Below are 22,150 nucleotides of genomic sequence, written 5' to 3' on the forward strand. Positions count from 1 at the left end.
TCCATGGTTCCTTTTTCGTACCATCATTTCCTTATCCTAATGGAGCAAACTTATCCTGAACCCAGCACAAGTGGTCCCTAACCTTTCACACATTACTTCAGTGCTTTCACCCTTGAACAACAGTTTCCAATTTACACTTCTAGATCCTACCTAATCCCTTCATAATTAGCCCTTCCCCAATTCAGCACTTTCCCATTTTTTTTGTTTTTATCCTTTTCCATAGCTATGCTGAAGCTAAGGAAACTGTGACCACTCTCACTCCACCGAAAGATCTGTCATCTGATGAGGTTCATTACCTAGAACTAGATCCAGTATGACCTCTCCTCTCGTTGGCCGATCTACACACTGTGTCAGGAATCCTTCTTGAACACACCTGACAAATTCAGCCCCATCCATCCCTCTTGTAGCCAGGAGGTACCAGTCAATATTAGGGAAGTTGAAATCACCCATAACTATAACCCTGCATATCCTGCACTGTGCCACTCTAAAACCTGCCTGCTTACCTGCTCCTTGGTGTCCAGAGGGCTGTTTGTGGACCTATAGATTACTCCCAGCATAGTGATAACTCCCTTCCTATTTCTGACTTCCACCCACACCTACTCAGTGGACACACCCTCTGCAGCGTCCTCCCTTTCTATAGCCGTAATACTATCCCTGACCAGTAATCCTACTTCCCCCTCAAAAACTCAGAACACGTGGCATCATGCTTTTCACCTTCTGCCCTAATCTCTGCACTCACATTCTGATTCCCAATCCCCACAAAACTAGTTTTAACCCTCCTCAACAGCTCTAGCAAACCTGCCCGCCAGGATATTGGTCCCTCTCCAATTTAGGTGCAGCTTGCCCTTTAGTATAGGCCAGACCTTCCCCTAAAGAGATCCCAATGATCCAGAAATCTGAACCCCTGCCCCCTGCACCAACTCTTCAGCCACACATTCATCTGCCACATCTTCCTATTCCTACCCTCTCTGGTATGTGGCACAGGCAGCAATTCTGAGATTACCACCTGAGGACCTGCTTTTTAACTTCTTTCCTAACTCCTTATATTCCCTCTTCAGGACCTCATCCTTACTCCTAACCATGTCATTGGTCCCTATGTGGCTGACATCTGACATATTAATCCTTTTTTAAAAAAAAATTTATTTTTCATTTTCCATCAATAAACAAGGAGACAACATCAAAGATATCCCCCCAACAATCTACATACATGGGAAAAAGGGAAAGAAAAGAAAGAAGCTGGGTGTGGTGTTGGCACTTCTGACAAGTGATTTAGAGATCGTGAAGGACCTCCTTATGTAATTTTTTTTGTTAATCTATCTATTGGTAATTTTTGTCAGGATGTGGCTCTAGTTGTGCTCCCTTGTACATCAGATATGTTTGCCATATTTTTAATAAAGTTGCTATGTCAGTTTCTAAGATTATACGTGATTTTTTTTCTCCATCGGAATACAGCTATGCATCTAAGTAGTCCACCTACTTAGAAACCTGACTCCCCTCTTCTTATAAGTCATAGCTATACATTTTTTTGCTATGGACAAAACAATAAATATGAATTGAATTTGGTTAATTTGTAGCTTATCGTCATGAGGTTTCCCAGCAGATACAATGCTGAGTCCAGCGGAAAGGTTACTTCTGTTATTCTGGTTAGTATATCAGCCAAATCCTGCCAAAATGGGGCAATCTTTAGAAAGGACCAGACACCTTGAATGAATGTACCCAGCTCTGCTCCACACCTGAAACACATCTCTGCATCTCTGGCAATTTAGTCTTGTGAAGCTTTGGTGGTGTGAGGTTGACCTGGTGCAGAAAGTTGTATTGAACCAGACTGTGTCTAGAATTGGTCATTGTTGTCACGATGTCTTAACACCAATCTGATCAGCATCTCTCGTCAATTATGATGCCTAGGTCTGACTCCCATCTCTCTTTTGATCTATGTAGCCCTTGCTTGGTGCTTTCACCTTGGAGGACTGAGTACATTCTTTAAATAAAGTTGGGTGCATTTCCCAGTTGAAGCATCCCTTCAATCTCACTGGAGGGAACAATGCAAGTCCCATAAGACAAATTGTATTTACATTTTAGCTGCTCAAAGGACAATAAGCTGCCTACCTTCGTAGTAGTCCTCAATATATCGGATCCCCTGCCGATGCCAAATCTCCAGGATTTTAATTACCCATGTTCATGGGCATCAATCCATTGTGAATCAGTGGCGCCTTAGGCAATATCTCCACTTTCTCTCCAATACACTCATTGATCTCATGCCCATCTTGCATATTAATCTTTAGTTTTATTATTCTCCCCATATTCTCCTCAATTTGCCCACAGATTTTAAAATTCACTTACACATTAGAGGGAATTTACATTGGATGACTAACCTATGTGGTTATGTGGGAGGAAAGCCACAAAATTACAGCAGCCAAGATCAGGGTTGAACCTGGGTCCCTGGGCGGTAAAAGGCAGCTCCTCTGTTCACTGAGTGACAGGAATGGATGGCAGACACCTGGCACTTTACAATATAGTTCTTAATCACCAGTAATGTATATTACTGCAAATTACCTGGATCCACATGAAAACTAATTGCACAAACCCTTGCTCACTGAATAACCAGTAAAAAAAAGCACTGGATGCTCTTCAGAAAGTTTAAATGATATCTTCTTAACCCAGATCAGACCCCTATCAACATCACTCTGTAAGTCAGTCCATCAAAAACTTGTACACATACCTGCTCCTACACTAAGCATCCCTGGAGCATCATTCTTGCTCATTTTTATTGACTAGGACCACAAAAACCTCAAATTTAGGGTGATATCCTTGTGTTAAATCATTTGTGTTTAGCAACTTCTGCAAGAGCACCTTCAAACGTATAATTTGCTGAATGCGTCACAGTGTAGTATGGAAGCAGCTCCACTCAAGACCAGAAGCTAGTGAATGTAGTTCAGAATATCACGCAAACTACCCCCCCACCCCACCCCTGCAGCCCATGAGCTCCACCTATATCTCCTGCAGTCTTGGCAAGTCAGTCAACATTTCTGAAGGATCTATCTCACCTTGGACACACACTCTCCCCCATCAGGTTCGAGGGTGAAATTGCACACCAAAGGATTAAAGATGGTTTCTTCCCCGCAGCCATCATATCCAGAATGCATCCCACACCAGTGCTCCTGTGCAACTTGCTTTGTGCTAATTGATATTTTTTCCCCATTGCAACTCTGTACTTCATTTGTGCTCTTTCCCTTTTATTTTACACATGTTCAATTGCTCAAGAAAGAACTGTTCCCACTATACCAGATGTATTGCGATATAAAAAATCCCCAAACTTACTCAGCCTTACACCACTTTCAATTGTCTCATGGTCTAAATCCAGTTCCGTATTAAACAGTGCATGGACATCCTTTAGCCCCCCAAGTTCTCCTTGTGTCACTCTTCTATTTAACCCTCAGAATAAATTCAAACTCATATCTCTTCATTCATCGATGGCCACATAGTTTCAGCTACACAACACCACTGAACCCCACAGCTACCCTGTGTTCTACTTCACTTCTCCAGCATTAGACTTCATTATTTTTCAGTCATCCCTTCCTGGTCTCCACTGGTACAACCTTCTAGAACCTTCAATTTGTTCATGACAACTATTTCCTTTCTGTTTCAGAATAACTTTATCTTGTGCATCACCAAAATATTAAGAACTGTTACTCAATATAGTTTTTTTTAAACTTATCTTTCATACCTCAGACAATCATTCATATATGGAATATTATCCTGCAACCTTTAACCCTCCAGCACTGCCATTTAGCAAGTCACTCTCCCTCTGTCTATTCCCATTGGTGAAGATGCCTCAACTTACTCTCTGGAATTTAGCACTTCTTTTCCAGTTTTCTCTTCACCATTAAAAATAATCTCCAAACTCAACTTTCCAACCAAGACTTAATCCCTTTTTCCTTGGCTGATTTGGGCCACAGCATTGGCTTAAAATCTTTATAAAATGCAGAATATTCAGTGGAGAGGAGGTAATATCATTTGGAAGATTAAGTATGATTTTAAACGATACATTGAGAAGTGGATGAAGAATATGCACGACAGTTGGTTAGGCTGGGAGGTTAGTAAGAGAGCTGGAATACATGAGGTAATTTATATAAGGATTAACATGGGTGGAGAGGAAAGGGGCTAAAGGGACCATATGGAAAATAATGGTTCTTCAAATTATACATTTATTGAATCCTCAAAACTCTGGCACCTTCACCTATATCTGGAGCCAATGACAAGTGTCAGTAAAGACCACATTTAGTTAGTCCTGTCATTCCTTGTTTCTGTATAATGTGTTGATTGAATTTTTACATCCCTGCATACAAGTACATACTGGTGGTGGGACCATTGTATACTGGGATTGGCATGATTGTTGGGACTCACAGTTATCACTCTTTGCAAAAAGCACAGCCTTGATGTCTCGGTCTAAAGCATCGCAGGCACTGCTGTGGGCTTGTTCAGGAAATCGTCCCTTAAAGTCATCAAGGCACTCCAGAGCCTCAGCAACATACTTCAACTCAAATAAACAACGTGCCAACCGGAAATGTGCCTTCAGGTGGGAGGGATTCAAAGAAATTGCTTTCAGACAGTCTCTGAGAGCATCGTAATGGTCTCCATCCCTGAAAGAGAAGAAAACATAGGTCAGATCAAGGATTTATTGAGCCAGAGACTACTATGTCACTCATTCATGGGACATTTAGCTTATCTTCCTTGAAAAGAGACTATGCCTGCCTATTCTTCGCTCATACCTTGACGAAGGGCTCAGGCTGGAAATGTTGGTTGCCCTTTACCTTCTACAGATACCGCATGACCTGGTCAGTTTCTCCAGCACTTTTGTGTATTGAATGCTGATAGTCAAAATAGTCCCTCACAATTTTCAAATAGGTAATTTTTTTGTGCATATATTACACATGCTGATTAGGCGCTGAAGATAAAACTACTACAAAGTAGATTTAAATTTCGTGAGTGCACAGAATCAATTAATCAACAATAATTAAATTGCTCTGACATTCAGTTTTGTTAATGGGGTCAATTTAGAAACATTAATTATAACCAATAAAAACTAACCACCAAGTGACAGATTTTACTCGATGATAGCATTTCAGTACACAGTCGAGGTGGACTACAGCCTGAACAAAACTTTCAAACTTGATTATTAGACCACTGTGCTCTGAATTACAAGATCAATTGCAAAATATAATCAGACGGAAACATGAAAGTCTGCAGACACCGTGATTGAAGTAAAAAAACAATGCTGGAGAAATTCAACAGTCAAACAGTCTTCTTTATATCGCAAAGATAAAGATACATTACCAATGTTTTGGTCTTGAGCCCTTCATCAAGGTATGAACAAAATACAGGCATTAGGGAATGTAAAATCTGCCTTTTGAAATCATTCTTTCCCATCAATCAGGGATTCAAAAAGGCTTTCGAGGTGAGGTAGCAATTCATTTGCACCTTTCTATTTAGTGTACTGCATTCAATATATATAGTGATCTTCTCTACATTGGAGAAATTGAATATAGACTGGGTGACAGCTTTGTAGAACATATCCATTTTTCTACAAGGATGACCCTAAACAAGTTTCCTGTCATTGCAACTCTATCCCATTCTGTCTCATGTGTTTAGCCTCTTCCAGGAAAGCCCTTCATAAGCTTGAGGAACAGCATTTTATTTTCTGTCTGGGAATTCTGCTTATTCTTTGAATAAAGGCTCAGGCTTGAAATGTTGACAATATATGTTTTTCTCCTATATACGGTAAAAAGACCGGCTGAGTTCCTCCAGCCTTTCGGTGTTTTTACACTGTAGCCTGCAGATTACCAAATTCAAGATATCCAAGATAGGTAGACTATGTGTCAGAATTCTCCAGCATTCTTTAATTTCAGATTTCCATAAACTACAGAGCACTCATCCCACAGTTACAGCATTAAAACCTTTCAAATGTCCTTAATCATCTCCTTCTGTTGACAGTCACCAAGACAGATAGGCTGTGACTAACTGCAACTTGCTCTTGCTTAGAAATGGGAATGAAGGATAATGGGGAACAGGTGAGTAATTGAAGCCGAGTACATGGCTTATTAAATAGCAGAGCAGGCTTGATGGGCCAAATGCCCTACACCTGCTCCCATTTCTGAACCTCCTACTTAAGTGTCCTTAAGTGTATAACTGTTGAAAGCATTGCAAGTTAGCTACTATCCACATTTCACATTCACAGAATCTCAGGTGGTTTTAAAAAAAAAATTTGAACAGTGAGCAGATTCTACCTCAGTGCAGCAAGGAGGGATCAAACAAAATGACGTATCTAGTAAAGTCATTTGATACTTAGGCAGCTCCGATTGTTCCTTACCATTTGCGTTTCATGAAGGCTGCAGCTCTGTTACCGTAAAGCATTGGGTTTCTGGCTGCTTGCTGAATGGCCTTGCTATAAAGCTGAATGGCCTGTGTCCACTGTTGCCGCGAGAAGGCATCATTTGCTTGCTGCTTCAGCCTCTCTAAATGTGGTGACAATTCATAGGGAACACTGTGAAGAGAAAAGTTAATTTTCTGATGAACAAAACCAAAAAGAACGCACTAAATATCCACAATAAGGACAAAGTCCCTATTTATTTATTTTTAAAACAGTTGCACAAACTTTGCTCAGTTCTGCGTATTGCATTGTACCATAGAGAAATTGGTTTTGTGGAAATACAATGCATCGAGGTTAAAGTGTTAAAAATAGCATTTATTAGTTTGCAGCTGGTTACTGGCCAAGATTTATTGCTCAAACCTGGTTGACGACGATAGTGAGGTGCAATCCTGAATAACTAATACATCATCTATTTAAAAGTAGAAAGGGTTGAAAGGGCAATCTTTTTAAACAGAGAACTGTATAACTTGGGTATGCAAGAGTTCATATGGAAAAGCAAGTCTTTGCTTTCACAGGACATTAAATTCCCAGATACCTTTAATCTTGAAATTTAATCCCAGTTTTGAACCCAGATCCCAGTCGTGCCAATCCAATCCTGATGAACACTCTCTTACCTACTTTGTGGCCATGCTTCCGACAGCCTGAAGCCATTACTATGAAGATGTATTCCATTTGTAACTCCATTAGCCATTGATTTTCCATTCTGTAAATCTACCAGATAAAAGATCACTATTAGAGGGCTAAATTTTAGTTTCACCACATATTTAAAGATCTGGCAGTTCATTTTTGATATTTCTACCAAAGTATCAGGACTATTAATAAAAATATAGTAATTGACCACTGAACTCAAGGAGCTGAATGATCTTTTCTCTGTACATACTTATTTATAGTACAATTGTTCGGAGTGATGCAATTACTACTTCCTAATGTAAAAACGATGGCTAAGAATTGACCTGAATCATGGAAATTCAATCTTGCAGCAAAGATGAGGATTGAGAGCTTGATGACCTGAATAAAGTGATAAAAATATCAAAAGCATGGATGGATAGATACAAAGTGAAACTATTTTGATCAGTGAAGGACAAGGGAACACAATACTAATTAGCTGCTCAGGGGAGAGAGAAAAAATGACAAAATCTTCAAAAGGGAGTGAAATCTGTAATTCTTCTTCTCCTTAAAAAGAAATTTATTATTTCCCTTTTTGTTCTTCTGATTATTTTAAATCAAATATTTAATATTATGAATTTTTTTGTTAGAGGAAGGGGCGTTTAATTCTGAATGAGTTACAAGAATTTTGAATACCTGTTATGTCTTCTCTGCTTCAAGGACGACAATGACACTTTCGCCAATATCTCTTTTCTGTTCGTTAACTAATCCTCATTCCGCAGCAATATGCTACTCATATGACTATATCCTGATTGCGTTTTCTAATGTGGCACTCTTTTGGTGTTAATATCTTGCAAAATAATCACAAGACAAATGAAAAAAATTTCAGAGATAAATATCTATTCCTTCAATCCAGGAGGAGGGAATGGTACTGAGGAAAATTGGTAGGAACTCGTAATTACACTCCCAATGCTGCAATAGGATCGTCGCAATAATTTCAACAATATTATATATAATATACAAAACAGTTTTTAAAACCAGGTCTTCAGGTGAAATTTCTTTATCTCTTGACAGATGTAGATTTGTGTTGGATGAAGGAGTTTGATAGGAGGTTGGTATAAACATCAGCATAAATTAATTGTGTGGATTCATTTCTAGCAGTAAATATTATGCAATTGCCTCTGTGCACCACTGATTGTGGGACTCTGAAAAGGATATGGAAAACTTTCAACAAGCTCTCTCCTCTTTCTCGTCAAGTCCCTACATCAACTGGATTCCTCTCTTCAGGTCTCAGAAAGCTGTTAACAGAACAGACAGCCCACTAACAGGATCCAATATTAGCACCCAATAGCCTGAATATGCCTGGGATTGTCTGATCTCGGAAGCAAAGCAGGCACAGGATTCGTCAGTACTTGGAGGGGAGACCACCTTGGAGCACCAGGTGCTGTAGGTTTCTGTGAGGGGCACTGGACAAAGTGGTGACTCTCTGTCTGCCTTACGGAAGATAAAAGTTAAAGGATTTTGTACATGTTACATTCTAAATGTATTACGTGACAATAATGGAACCTTTTCCTTTACCAAACCCAATTCTGGCCTCACCCTGCTTCCACAAACACCACTGTCTGCCTGGGCCAAGTACTCTTCCTTTTCTCCCCACCCCTTCTTACTCATCATTTGCCTTCTCCTTTTCTCTCTTAAAATCAAAAATAATAAAAGTATTTGCCATTCATCACCTAGAATGCTCTGTATTTCTTTTATGGTGTATTTTTCCTTCTTCTCTGCTTTATTTTTAAATGCTGAAAATCTGTAATATCTTGTTCCTCCTAAGATATTTTAGCTCTATTGGACAGTTGCATGTTTAATGTAACTTCTGGATTTGGAGCAGAAAAAGTATATTTCTTGGTCACGTTGATGGATATCTTGTAAGTGCAGTGGTGCGCAGGCCAACTGCAACATTACTTAATTGATTAAAAAATTATTTATTCTTGCAGGTTGGTAATGTTTCATTTAACCAGACAATGCATTCACTAACTTTGACATTGAGCAACCCAGGATAAAGATGATCCTTTTGAGAAAAGTTCAAAGGTCATAAAGAGACAACAAAATAACAAAACACAGAAACCAAACATAAAGGGAATGAATAACAACCTTGGTAGTCACATATTTTTCCTCTATCTTTTCAGTTTAATTCTTTGTATTTTTACTGACCACATCATTCAGTGGGAAAATGTTGGACATCATTCTGCCAAAAACAACTGCACCTCCAATATGCATGGAATGCTAGTTACCCAACCTGCATTACCACTTGCTTCCCATGTCCCACAACTCTGAGAATCTGTACTTTCCAATGTAGCTTTCAAACAAAAACAACTTGGATGCCGAGAATTAAGGAGTCAATTGTGACATTAGATGCTTGTGTGCTTCACAGATTCATCACTCTGGAAAAATAGTTTTTAATAGATATCCTCATGTGATGGTTTATAACTGTTCACTGCTGTGGTGACATCAACTATGCGTTCCAGAACATCCAACAAAATCCACATGGAACAGTTCAATTATACTAGGTAGACCTGGTTTCTCCTGGTATCGTTATCATTCTAAATTATAGGTACACCACATAGTTGTAGCAGGGAACCTACCATTGCCATAGCAAATCATTAAAAGGCGCCAGCTGGTGGGATATTGCCATTGCTTTTATACTGTTCTTAACTGTATTTTCCATATGGTGTCAATCTGTTCACACCTAGCAATGTCGACAGGAGGAACCATCTACTATGTTAACAAGGGATAGGTCAGAAATGTAATGGATACTCACTGGTCACCCAAATTGGTGAAGTGTTACAATTTTCAAATCATCACCTTTCAATCTTAATTCCTCTACATTCACTATCCAATACCTACATGCAAAGGCCATGGTGCACATGGTTGACAAGTACAAGACATCAATTTAACAAGCTTCCTTCAATATTGCTCTTACCCTTTTAAATACTCCTTTTCCTTTTTAAATATTTTTATTGAGTATAACATATAAACTTACATACAAAGTTTTAAGAAAAACACAAGTAATCTCATGTAGATACAAGTACACAAAAGAGAATGGAACTATATTAAGCAGTTCCTCAATCCACATGTGAAACAAGTTATAAATTAATCTATAATAACCATGTTTATTTCTCTAATTTTGGGCACTCCCAAAACTTATGGATCAGTGAAGCTTCAAAAATTTTACACTTTTCACATAGTGGATCAATATCTGCATAAATATGAGTTAATTTAAGTTTGGACATAAATTATAATAAGCAATGCCTTGCACAAAATAAAGAAGCATTAATCAAGATGAGTACCAATCTTCATCTGAAATTGTTATATTCAAATCTTGCTCCCAATCGTTCTTAATCCCTCTCAGGCATTGAGACTGATTTTAAATCCAATAAATCATGATAAATATATGATATTAATCCACCATGAAAAAAAAAAGTTAAAAAATGAATCAAGAATATTAGTATTTGAGATATGAAGAAAATCAGAAAGTTTGGACTGAATAAAACGTCTAACTTGTAAATATCTAAAAAAATTGTCTGCTAGAAAGATTAAATTTGGCTGATAATTGTTCAAAATAGGCAAAGTTATCTCAAATAAAAAGATCTTTATAACTTTAGATACCAAATCTATACTATTTTACGTTCAATTTCACATCTAGTTATTCTTTTAAATTCTCTACACTGTTGGAGAGCAACAACTAATGGTTCTGGTACTATATCAAAAAGTAAAGGACTTAATGGGCAACCTTTATTCCCCTATTAAGCCTAGACATTTTCGATTGTTGTAAATTAAAGCGAATTGAAGCCATAGAGCATGAATAATTTAATCTATTTAATAAAGTCTGGACCAAAATTAACATTTTCTAAAATAACCGATACTCCCATTCACCTGATTAAACAGTAGAATAATTTTTAATCTATGTGCTAAAACCCTAGATAGAATATTCATATCAATATTAAGTAATGAGTTAAGACATACTCTTTCCCTTTTTTTAAAGGATAAGAAAACTACAAGCTTCATTAAATGAAAAGAGAAGCTTCTCATCTTTAAATGAGTCAGCCAACACCATACTTAAGTGGGATACAAGCTATTTGGATAAGTCAAGTCCTGGAGATTTACCAGACTATAGTGAGGAAATAGCCACACTATATCCTCCTGCAAAATAGGTTTCTCCAGACTTGCTGTCTGTTTGCAAAAGCACAGGTCAATTCAACCAATCTAGGAATTTTGACACTGAAGCATAATCATTGTTAAATTCAGAGGTATAAAGGTTAGAGTAAAAATCTGTAGAAGTCTCATTTATTTTGAAATAATCTGTTGTCATTTTACTATCTCATCTAAATTTTTTTTATTTGTTTTTTTTTTAGCAGAAATTCCTTTTAATTGACCAGCTAGTAATTTACTAGATTTTTTTTCCCATGAATACAAAATAACTTCTATTTCTTAACCATTGCTGTTCAATTGCATAGGTAGAGAGAAGATCAAATTTACTTCCAAGTTCTCCTGTATAATTCCAGAATTTTATTTTGAGCAAATTAAAAATCAACTTGATCGGATTAATTAAATCTAACCTTTCCTTGTTAGTCTTCTTCTTAGTATTAGCAGTGTAAGAAATAATTTGTCCTTTTAAATACACTTTCATTGTGTTGCAAACAATCAAGTTGGACATCATTGGAGAGGAGTTAGTAGAAAAGAAAAACTGTATTTGTTTTTCCATAAAATCTACAGCAACATTCAATCTATTTTCAATGTCTAATCTGGGCTAGTGGTGGGCTACAGTTTCATAGAAGTATGGTTTACAGGTTCTTGCAAACAGGGAAGGAAAATAAAATGTGTCAACTGGCCACAATCCTATCATTGAGTCATATGGCATGGAACAGGTCCTTTGGCCCAACTTGTCCATGCCGACCAAGTAGGCATTCTGGTTTTGGTCTGTATCCTTCCAAACCTTTACCTTTTCAGCATCATCCAGACAAAGCACTTTTGCATCAGGACTCGGACACTAAGGAAGTCCCAGAAAACATCATGCTCAGAGCCTCTGACTATACAGAAAATACTATGACTGCAACTTAATTGTGCACACAAGCAATAGAAGTCCATCTTTTCTATCGTGCACAGCGTGCATCATCCTATCACAGACATCACACCTAACAAGTTACTCACCATTAGAGTGGCACTTCTTGGGTAGCAAGAATGTATAGGGCTTTTGCTTATTCGTTAAATCGAACAAATAAACCTGTAAACAAAAGACATTTATTTACTTGCAATGAATTATCCTATATTATATTGTAGTTCTACAACCTCGCTAATTTGCAGCTATCATACACAAAATCAACTAAATTATCATACGTTTTAATGAAACTCCACAAGTACCTTGTCAAAGATGAAGAGCAGGATCATGGGTGGAATGTTTAAATGCTACTGTAGTTCCCTGAAACCCAGACTGGGAAAAAAAGAGGAAAACAGGACAACGGAAAATTGGATTACATCAATTACCAGTTTAACTTCTGCACGTGGAGAAAGGATAATCCTGTGCTAAACTTTGAGTGTGCCCATCTTAAAATTCTGTTACCCACCTCATCATTATCAGAACAGGGATTTGACTGGAGCTGATAGAATCACATTCTTTTCCCAACCAATTCCCGGAACATTGCATTCAAGACATTAGAGCTACCTTGTATCAGGCTGTGAATTGAAAGTCTCAAACATGGACCAACCATTTGCAGGGGTGCCTTTTGACATAGGAATCTTAAGTTGCCCTCTATCCTACCTGCTCCCCTCCCATGTTGACCAAGAGCTCAGTTCCATCAGGATTGAAGGCTACATAAGTAGCTACAAGCACTCGAAGCCGATTATTATAATCTGGTTGTTTTACTGGGAGGTGACCTGGAGGAAAGAGGGAGAACCAGCTGAAAGATTCGCAATGAAAACATGGATCAATAAATCGATCTTCAGTCAGTCTCAGTTAGGTTTCATCTTTTTCAGTCACAGAATGCTATTGAACTATAATCATTACAGTTTCATTCGAGCCTCATGCACAATTCACTGAAGGTTAGATTTAATTAATCCGATCAAGTTGATTTTTAATTTGCTCAAAATAAAATTCTGGAATTATACAGGAGAACTTGGAAGTAAATTTGATCTTCTCTCTACCTATCCAATTGAGCAGCAATGGTTAAGAAATAGAAGTTATTTTATATTCATGGGAAAAAAATCTAGTAAGTTACTAGCTGGTCAATTAAAAGGAATTTCTGGTAAAAAAAACAAATAAAAAAGATTTAGATGAGATAGTAAAATGACAACAGATTATTTCAAAATAAATGAGACTTCTACAGATTTTTACTCTAACCTTTATACCTCTGAATTTAACAATGATTATGCTTCAGTGTCACAATTCCTAGATTGGTTGAATTGACCTGTGCTTTTGCAAACAGACAGCAAGTCTGGAGAAACCTATTTTGCAGGAGGATATAGTGTGGCTATTTCCTCACTACAGTCTGGTGATCAAGAATATGCATGTACACTTTAGCAAGGCTAAAGTAGCAACCAAAAGGTTCCAGAGCTGATTTTGTACTCATATCTGTTCAAGAATTTCTCAAAGGTGACCAGAGGATTGAAGAATTCAAAGGGAGGTGACATCTCCATCATTTCCCTAATTAGCTGATTTATATATCATGGTTAAAACTTGATGCAAACATCATTAAAAATGTGTATGTATATTTCAAAAATAACAGGAAATTAATGCTGAATTGAGAGACTGGTTAGGGGTTTTTCCTTCATGTCAAGTTTCAAACATTACATATCTAATTCTTTCCTTACAGATACCATTAAAAGATGCATCCAAAATGTTCCTCCCATTCACAATCACAGCCTGCATCAGGAAATGATTAATGACATTCATGGCCAAAAAATAGTTCCTCCAATGCCACACAAAAGGCCAGCTAAATCTCTCCCATTTTATAATTTTCTCTCCCACCCCAACAATCTTGAAACCCAGTGGGCTTTTGGACACCAATTTCTGGCTGAAGCCTACTTTTCCATTTATTTGATTGATAAAACACCATGGAATGGTTTACATGAAAGATACTGAAGTACGTGAGAAGTCAGTGTTTGGATCTCGTCATCCAAAGTCTAAAGACGGAAATGAGTGCAAGTATACAGAGTGAACATCAAAGTAAAAAGATCAAAAATTGTGAATGTGCAGAAAGAAGAGTGGGGACATTGGTGAAAAACTGAAGTGGACTCCAAAATATGACAGATACTTGGGAACAGGTGAAAGTTACATATTCTATAAGGCACAAGTTACTGTGATAAACAAATATGGTCACTTGGGAAATAGTATATTCTCTGCTGATTCATAGTAAATTTTAGGAGATCTCTTGCATCAATACAGAAAAGCACAAGACAGTCCATCCAGATTACCATGATCTCAAAATCCTAATCTTCACCTAACTAATATGGACATTTGCCTTTGATTCACTTCCAAGTTAGAATTTCCTAATACAGTAGAATTCTAATTATCTGCAATTCAATCAACTGGAAACTCAAACAACTGGCAAACAAATAAATAAATAAATAAATTGAATGAATGAGACAGGGTGGTTGGACCCCGCTGGGGAGTGCTGCGATTTTGTTGGACACATGCAGGTTTGCCCCACTGAACTAGCAATGCCTATCAACGTGCATGCTTTCTTTTCGCTATTGCCACTTGCATGGAGGTGAGTTGGGTTGTCACCACGATGAAGGTGTGCTGAGTGCCTGACCGGGACCCTTGCATGGAGGTGAGTCGGGTTGTCAGCATGAGAAAGGTGCTCAAAGAGCCTGATTGGGTCACTTGCGTGGAGGTGAGTTGGGTTGTCAGTGCAAAGAAGGCAGTAAAGTGCGCTTAGGGCCAGACCGAGACACAAATCAGAGCTGGCGGTATGGGGATAGGACATGGAGGGGGAAAGATGGTAGTGGCGTTGAGACTTTGCTGTCAAGGATTTGATTTTAGACCTGGCGTATAAGACGATCTTGATTTTGAGGCAACATTAAGTTTTGCGGATTGTCCTGTACAACAGCATATCTTTGGCTTGGCTTCGCGGACGAAGATTTATGGAGGGGGTAAAAGCATATACAGTACTTAAAAAATACACAAGTTTAAAATTGACAGGGATTAATTATTATGGTGGCATGGTTAACGTAGCGGCTAGCGCAATACTGTTACAGAACCAGAGACTGGGGTTTGAATTTAAATTTTGCAAGTTACGGGAATTACTTGATTAAAGTAAATTTTACAAAATGAAAGAGTACAATATTAATTTTTTTCCCCCAAATTACTTTGCATTTTTCACTGTCTTTTGTCTTTTAAACTGTGTATTCTTAATGCAGGTGTATTAATTGGGCATTGAAGTTGTGAGTCTGTCAACTGCATTACAGGCCCAGAGGACCCCAAAACCCAGCAGCAATAGAAATTCACCAAGAAAAATGGTTACTTAAACAAAAGTAGTTTCTAATTTTCTTTAAACACTAAAAAAAGGATCAAACTTCAACTTATTACCACTAACTTAACCCCCTTCTAATTCTAAGTGCATGTGTATAAGTTCAGAAAAGTTATTTGATTCACAGTCCAATCTCACTTCTCACTCCTCCAAGTTCACCGGTATCAGACAATTCTTATACTGTGCATAGAATTTAACATTTATGAATTTTCACCAGCCTCTGGTGGAAACAGTTAAATGGTTACCGTTCAGGAAGGTTCTTGTAAGTTTTCAGAGAGACATTCATTATTTGTGAACACACCGATTTACTTCCATCAGTACTTCAGTATTTTGCCAAAGAAACTTGCCCCATCAGGGTTTTCCTTGTTCCAGGTCACCACAGAGTTCCTTTAGTTTCCCTTATTTCAGGTGAAACAATCTAGCCAACCATTTCCTCTTGTATGGACCACAAGGGTTTTCAACAGGCTGAGCTCAGAACTCACAGCCAGTCTTCAAAATGAGGTTTAAACAAGCTACCAGCTTGTTGTACTGCAGCCTCCAGAAGTCACTGCAGGAAACTCCCTCTCTCCCCCCAAAGAATACCATTCTTCTTTCTCTCTGCTTGTAAAAATCAGAACTTCACTTAAAACAGCAAACTGCCATCAAACAGATTATTGGCTCCAAAATCAATTCCTGAAAGATCTTATCAGTTCCCTGAGATGGGTTCTTCTTTTTTCACCTCCTTGTGAAAACCTTTAGCAAAGCAGTTTCCATTGTCTTTACAAAGGCACTGTGTTCAGTGTCTGGTTTGAGCAGAGCTCTTGCATTTTAAATGAGATCTGTTTGGTGAAGTGTTTGTTTCCTACACTAAAACTCCCACAATCTACCTCTTCCAATAACATACCTATACATAACATAAAATATGATATAATCTGTCACAACTGAAAAATTCACCTATCCGACATCCACAATTCCCGTAGGTGCTGGATAATGGAGATTCTACTGTAAATATCCCTAGGACCTGCCAGCTGCACACCTGAGAGTAATGCATTTTTGGGTTTGTCAATAAAAATCTTAAAAGCTTACTGAAAAGGAAATATTGCATGTTGCCACATACCTGCCACATAATATTGAACAGCTCCATCTGGCACAGATTTGTACCTGTCACAGAATGTATGCACTCCAGGCGCTGAGCTCTGTTTTACTGCTTTTCTACAAACAGAAATAAAGAAAATTCACATACAACACCAGTTGAAGATCGAGGGAGAGGCAAAAGTGGCAATTGGATCCAAAAATATCCATTGATCCATCCATTAGTGGAAAGATTTTACTTCTTCACTGAAATTTGTTTTTAAGTGAATCCCCACTTAAAATCTTGATGATAACAATAATGGCAGAGCTAGTGGAGCCTCTGCCTTGCAGGACCAGAGATAACCTGGGTTCACTCTTAACTCCAAGTGCCATCTGTGGGAGGTGGCATAATCTCCTGTAACTACAGGAGATTCCTCTGGGTGCTCCGGTTTCCTCCCACATCCCACAGATATGCAAGATAGGCCACTGTAAATTGCTCTTAGCGTTTGTGAATGGTAGAATCTGAGGAGTGAAGAATGTGGGAAGCTTAGAAAATCCAGTCCAACAAGATTAGTGTAAATGGGAGGTTGGTGGTCAGTGCAAACTTTATCAGCTAAAGGGTCTGTTCATGCCCTGTTTCTTTCAATGAACCAGCAAGGAAATCTCTGCTGAGGATTTCCAAGTGGAAACTCTGCTGCCAACTAGAATAGAGTAGCAAATAATGGAATTGAAATTAATGTGAAAGGAGGAGCTAGGGGAATTATTTTTTAATAATTCTGTCTTTACTAATCACTCTCTCATTTTCATGGCTGAACTTCAAATTTTTCTGTGCACCACAGAAGAAGTCCAAGAATCCGGATGCCAGAAACCCGGACCACTCGAGAATCTGGACTTTTTGAAAACTCTCAAACCTTCTAAATTTAGTGGGGTTTTGTGTGCGTCTATGCAAGAGTAAGTGCCACAGATGCACAGCAACAATAAACAACCACACTTAATACGGAGGTAATCTTATCACAAAGAAATTCATTTGTATTCTGTATTTTTAAACATAATTTCAAGAATTACACACTTTTTGTGTAATTTTATGTTTACATTTTGTCAAGTGCTGATTTTATTTTTCTGAAAAACTGCTGTTTTGATAAATGAAGCATGCTGTATTTGTTAATGAATAAACAATCACAATTTACCTGTTCATCTCTTCTTTATTCTACGGTATTAATCTACAGGTCAGACCTTTTTCCATAAAAAAAACTCCTGCACTGCTCTAGTGCAGTGATCCCGAAAAAAAAACCCTTTGAAAGTAAACATGGTATCGACTGAAACAAATAGTGAATTCGAGGAAAAATATTCATTTTAATGCAATTTACTCGACCAATTAATGTTAACGGCAGATCTTTCCATTTAGTCAAATCCATTTTAATCCTTTTTAATAAAGGAACATAATTTAATTCATATAAAGATTGATAATCTGCATTTACTACCACCCCATAATACTTAATTCTATCTGACCACTTTAATTTTATAATACTTTTATATTTTGAATAATCTCCAACCCCAACTGGCAATATTTCACTCTTATCCCAATTTACTTTATATCCAGACAACTCCCCAAATTTTAACAATCTTGTAAATATTTCAAAGATTGTTCTGGTTCTGTCAAATATACCAACACATCATCTGCAAACAAATTAATCTTATATTCATCACCCACAATTTTCATTCCTTTAATCTTATTGTTCTGTTGTATTGTCTGAGCTAACAGTTCGATAGCCAATGCAAATAAGGGTGGTGACAATGGACAACCTTGTTGAGTCAATCACATTAATTTAAATGGTAAAGAAATTTGGCCATTTGTCACCACCCTAGCAATTGGGTTTGTATATAAAGCCTTAACCCAACCAATAAAATAAGGGTCAAAATTAAACTTCTCTAACACCTTAAATAAAAAATTCCACTCAACCCTATCAAAGGGTTTTTCCGCATCCAGCGCAACGGTGGTTGGGTTGATCTGAGGATATGATCAGACGCATTTCTATTTTTAATAAAACCTGTTTGATCTATATGTATCAACTAGGTAAATATTTGGCAAGTCTATTCGCTAACACCTTCACTATAATTTTATAATCTACATTTAATAAGGAAATAGGCCTATACAAAGACACTTTCAACGGGTCCCTATCTTTCTTAGGAATCACAGTAATTATAGCACTCGAACAAGATTCTGGTAACAACTGCTCCTCGGTTACTTGCTGCAATACATCTCCAAATACAGAAGATAAATCTTCATAAAATACTTTATAGAATTCAACTGAGAATCCATAATCTCCTGGCGACTTTTCATTCGGCATCTCCTGTATAGCCTCTTTAATCTCAAAATCCGTGAATGGAGCTTCCAATTCTTTAACCTCCTCCTCCCCTAAAACAGGTAAATTTAATTTAGATAAATAAGATTCAATAGAACCAGCATCCTGGCTTCCCTCAGAAGTATATAATTTCTGGTAAAATGAATAAGACTGGTCATTAATTTCCTGAGGTTTATAGGTAACTGTTGAATTCTTTTTCACAGCATTAATAGTTCAGGATGTCTGTTCCGTTTTTAACTGCCATGCTAGTACCTTATGAGTTCTCTCACCCAAATTAAACACTCATACTGATAAGTTTCTAATGTATTATAATGTAATTTCAACTTTGTTAAAGCAGCTTTTTTATCTTCTGTAACATCTTTCTGAAATTCCTTTTCCAACTCAGTCATTTGTTTCTCCAATGTTAAACTTTCCACCACATATTGCTTTTTAACTTTCGTAGTATAGCTAATAATTTGCCCTTGTAAATATGCTTTCAAAGCAACCCATAGTATAAAATTATTACGTACTGAATTGACATTCTCAGCCAGAAACAAAGTAATCTGCTCCTTAATAAAAGTAATAAACTCTGGTTTCTTCAATCACATTTGAACCTCCATCTGTAAGATGATTACACATTCTGGACTTACACAGGCGAAAAATAACATGGAATGGTCCGATATAACCTGACTTTTATATTCAACCTGTAGTGTTCTACCCTGTAAATGCGCTGAAACCAAGAAAAAGTCTATTCTAGAAAATGTCTAGATGAATGAAAAGAAAAGTCTTTCTCTGTAGGGTTTACTCTCCTCCAAACATCAACCAAATTCAGATCTTTCATCAAAGCTCCTATTTGTATGCCACCTTTGATTTCCTCATACTTTTCGGAGATCTATCCAATAAAGGGTCCAAAACACAGTTAAAATCTCCCCCAACCAGAATATTATTATTGGCCTGATTTAACAATAAAAAAGCCTCTGACATGAAGCGTTCATCATCTACATTAGGTGCATAAACATTTAACAAAGTCCATAGATTCAGCAAAAAATTTTACAGTTATCCATCAAAACCCTCCCAGCATTTCCCTCAAACGATTCCAATTCAAACGTTATTTCTTATGAATTAAAATCGCAACACCCTTCACCTTAGAATTAAAAGAAGAAGAGAACACATGACCAACCCACTCTATCTTCAATTTCAAATGCTCTTTTTCGGTCAAGTGTGTTTCTTGCAAGAAAGCAATATCAACTTTCATTTTTCTTATATAAGCCAAAACTCATTTGCACTTAATTGGGTTATTCAAACCCTGGACATTAAAAGTTGCAAAATTCAAATTAGACATTTCTTAATCTAATAACATATTCCACTACTATAAAATAATACACCCCCTCTAATTCCCTTAATATTCTAATCCCCCTATAAAAAAAACTCCAAAAAAAAGAAAAAAAATCAATCCCAAAACAAACTACTAAAAAGTAGTTGTCCCCTAAAAATCTGGCTGTGTAAAACCCACTAGAGGCAGGTGAATAAAGGTCTCAGTGTCATCCACCCACCCCCCCCCCCACCCCCAGTCAGACTTTCACAAAGTACTTAGACAAAAACAGTCAACCCAGAGATTCCAGTCCCAGTGATTGTTCCAGGTCCTCAATATCAAGAAGACTTTGTGTCAATTCAACTTTTTTCCCATTCTTCCCATTTCCATTTACCCTCCTCTGAGGTGACAATAGTGGCGACCGTCCATTTCCTCGTAAATCTGGCAATGAATTAGCAAAAATTAATGCATCATGGTCATTCAAAAATTTGAGATTGAAAGTTCCCATAAAAAACTTTCAATACTGCCGGATAACGAAATGCAAATTTATTTCCCTTTCGCCACAATACTTTAGCTGAATTAAATTCTCGGCGCCTTCTAATAATTTCTTGACTCAAATCTGCATTAAAAAACCCCTGTTATTTTGAACCATGATTGGAGCCTGGTTTTCCCGTGCCTTCTGCACCGCCATTCGCAATATCATTTCTCTATCCTGATATTTCAAACAGTGAATCAGAACTGCTCGTGGTGATTGGCCTGGAAACGGTTTCTTCCTTAATGCTTTGTGTGCCCGGTCTAAACTCCAGACCATTCGGAATGAATTCCTTGCCCAACACCTCAGGAATCTATATCTTAAAAAACTTTACTGGATCAGAACCTTCTATATCTTCTGGAAGACCTAATATTTTTACATTATTTCTTCGACTTTGATTTTCTAATGAATCAATCTTCTTCAATAATTCCTTCTTCTGAATCCCCTAATCCACGAAAGAATCCTCCACTTTTTCCATATTACACTCCACTTGATTCTTGCATTCAAAAAAAGCTTCAATCTTTTTAAAAATGATCTTGTATGATATCCACTGATTTTATGCATCTACTAACATCACTTTTAACTACAGTAATATTTTGCTTCATAAAAATCATTTCTTCACACATAGTATTCATTTTTTCACACAGTATTCATTTTGGTTTTCACTTCCATAAATCCTTGAGTCATCTGAGTAGACATCTGCATTGACATTTTTTCCATTTGATGAGCAATCCCTTCCAAGATTGTAAACACAGAATCCAGTCCAAGTTCCATCACCTCCCTTTGAGGCCTACCTTCTCTGATGTCAGTCCCCATTTCTTCCTGTGTAAATTCCAATAAAGTTGAGCTCTCTTTCTCCTCAAACGCAGTAGGTCGTCAACCTCGTCAGCCCGCTGTCACTCGGGCTCCCCCACAGCCCACACCTTACCCAATCATTCACGGATCCGTGATGCACCGCGCACGCCCAGCAGAACCACCAACCACGCAGGTGCATCTTCCGACGCTACACTGCGCGCCCCCAGACCACCAGGCAATGTTGCAGGTTTGCGGGTCTGTCCTCACTCGGCCGATCCACTCGTGCGCCCGGACTCGCAGGTGCGTGAGTCAGAATCGGCCGAGCTCGTCGCTGAACCGGAGCCATCTTGCGGATGCACGATCGGCCCTGGCATAATACTTAACTGAGCAGGAGTCCTCTGAGGCTTGGGGGTTCCAGTCGACGACTCCATGGCTTCAACTTGATAGGTAGGCCTCAATTCTTCAACACTTTTGTAAGGTAGTTTCTTTTGCAAATGAGCTTTCGATTTTTTCACATTTGCAGCTATTTCAATCCTTCACTATTCCAAAATCTGTAGATATCAT

The 22,150-nt window shown here is 37.8% G+C and overlaps 1 protein-coding gene across 1 annotated transcript in view; it reads right to left on the minus strand.

Moving 5' to 3' along the window:
* The window catches only part of wdtc1 (WD and tetratricopeptide repeats 1), a 61,306-nt gene that overhangs the window by 9,175 nt on the left and 29,981 nt on the right, over nt 1-22,150 (minus strand). The window contains exons 8-13 of the mRNA XM_069895510.1: nt 16,652-16,746; nt 12,846-12,961; nt 12,239-12,311; nt 7,042-7,138; nt 6,368-6,541; nt 4,405-4,640 (exon numbers count right to left, since the gene is read on the minus strand). Of these exons, the coding sequence (XP_069751611.1) occupies nt 4,405-4,640; nt 6,368-6,541; nt 7,042-7,138; nt 12,239-12,311; nt 12,846-12,961; nt 16,652-16,746 (791 nt within the window). The remainder of the gene's footprint in view (nt 1-4,404; nt 4,641-6,367; nt 6,542-7,041; nt 7,139-12,238; nt 12,312-12,845; nt 12,962-16,651; nt 16,747-22,150) is intronic.

This window comes from Narcine bancroftii, chromosome 8, assembly GCF_036971445.1.
Source record: "Narcine bancroftii isolate sNarBan1 chromosome 8, sNarBan1.hap1, whole genome shotgun sequence".
NCBI classification, from domain to species: domain Eukaryota; kingdom Metazoa; phylum Chordata; class Chondrichthyes; order Torpediniformes; family Narcinidae; genus Narcine; species Narcine bancroftii.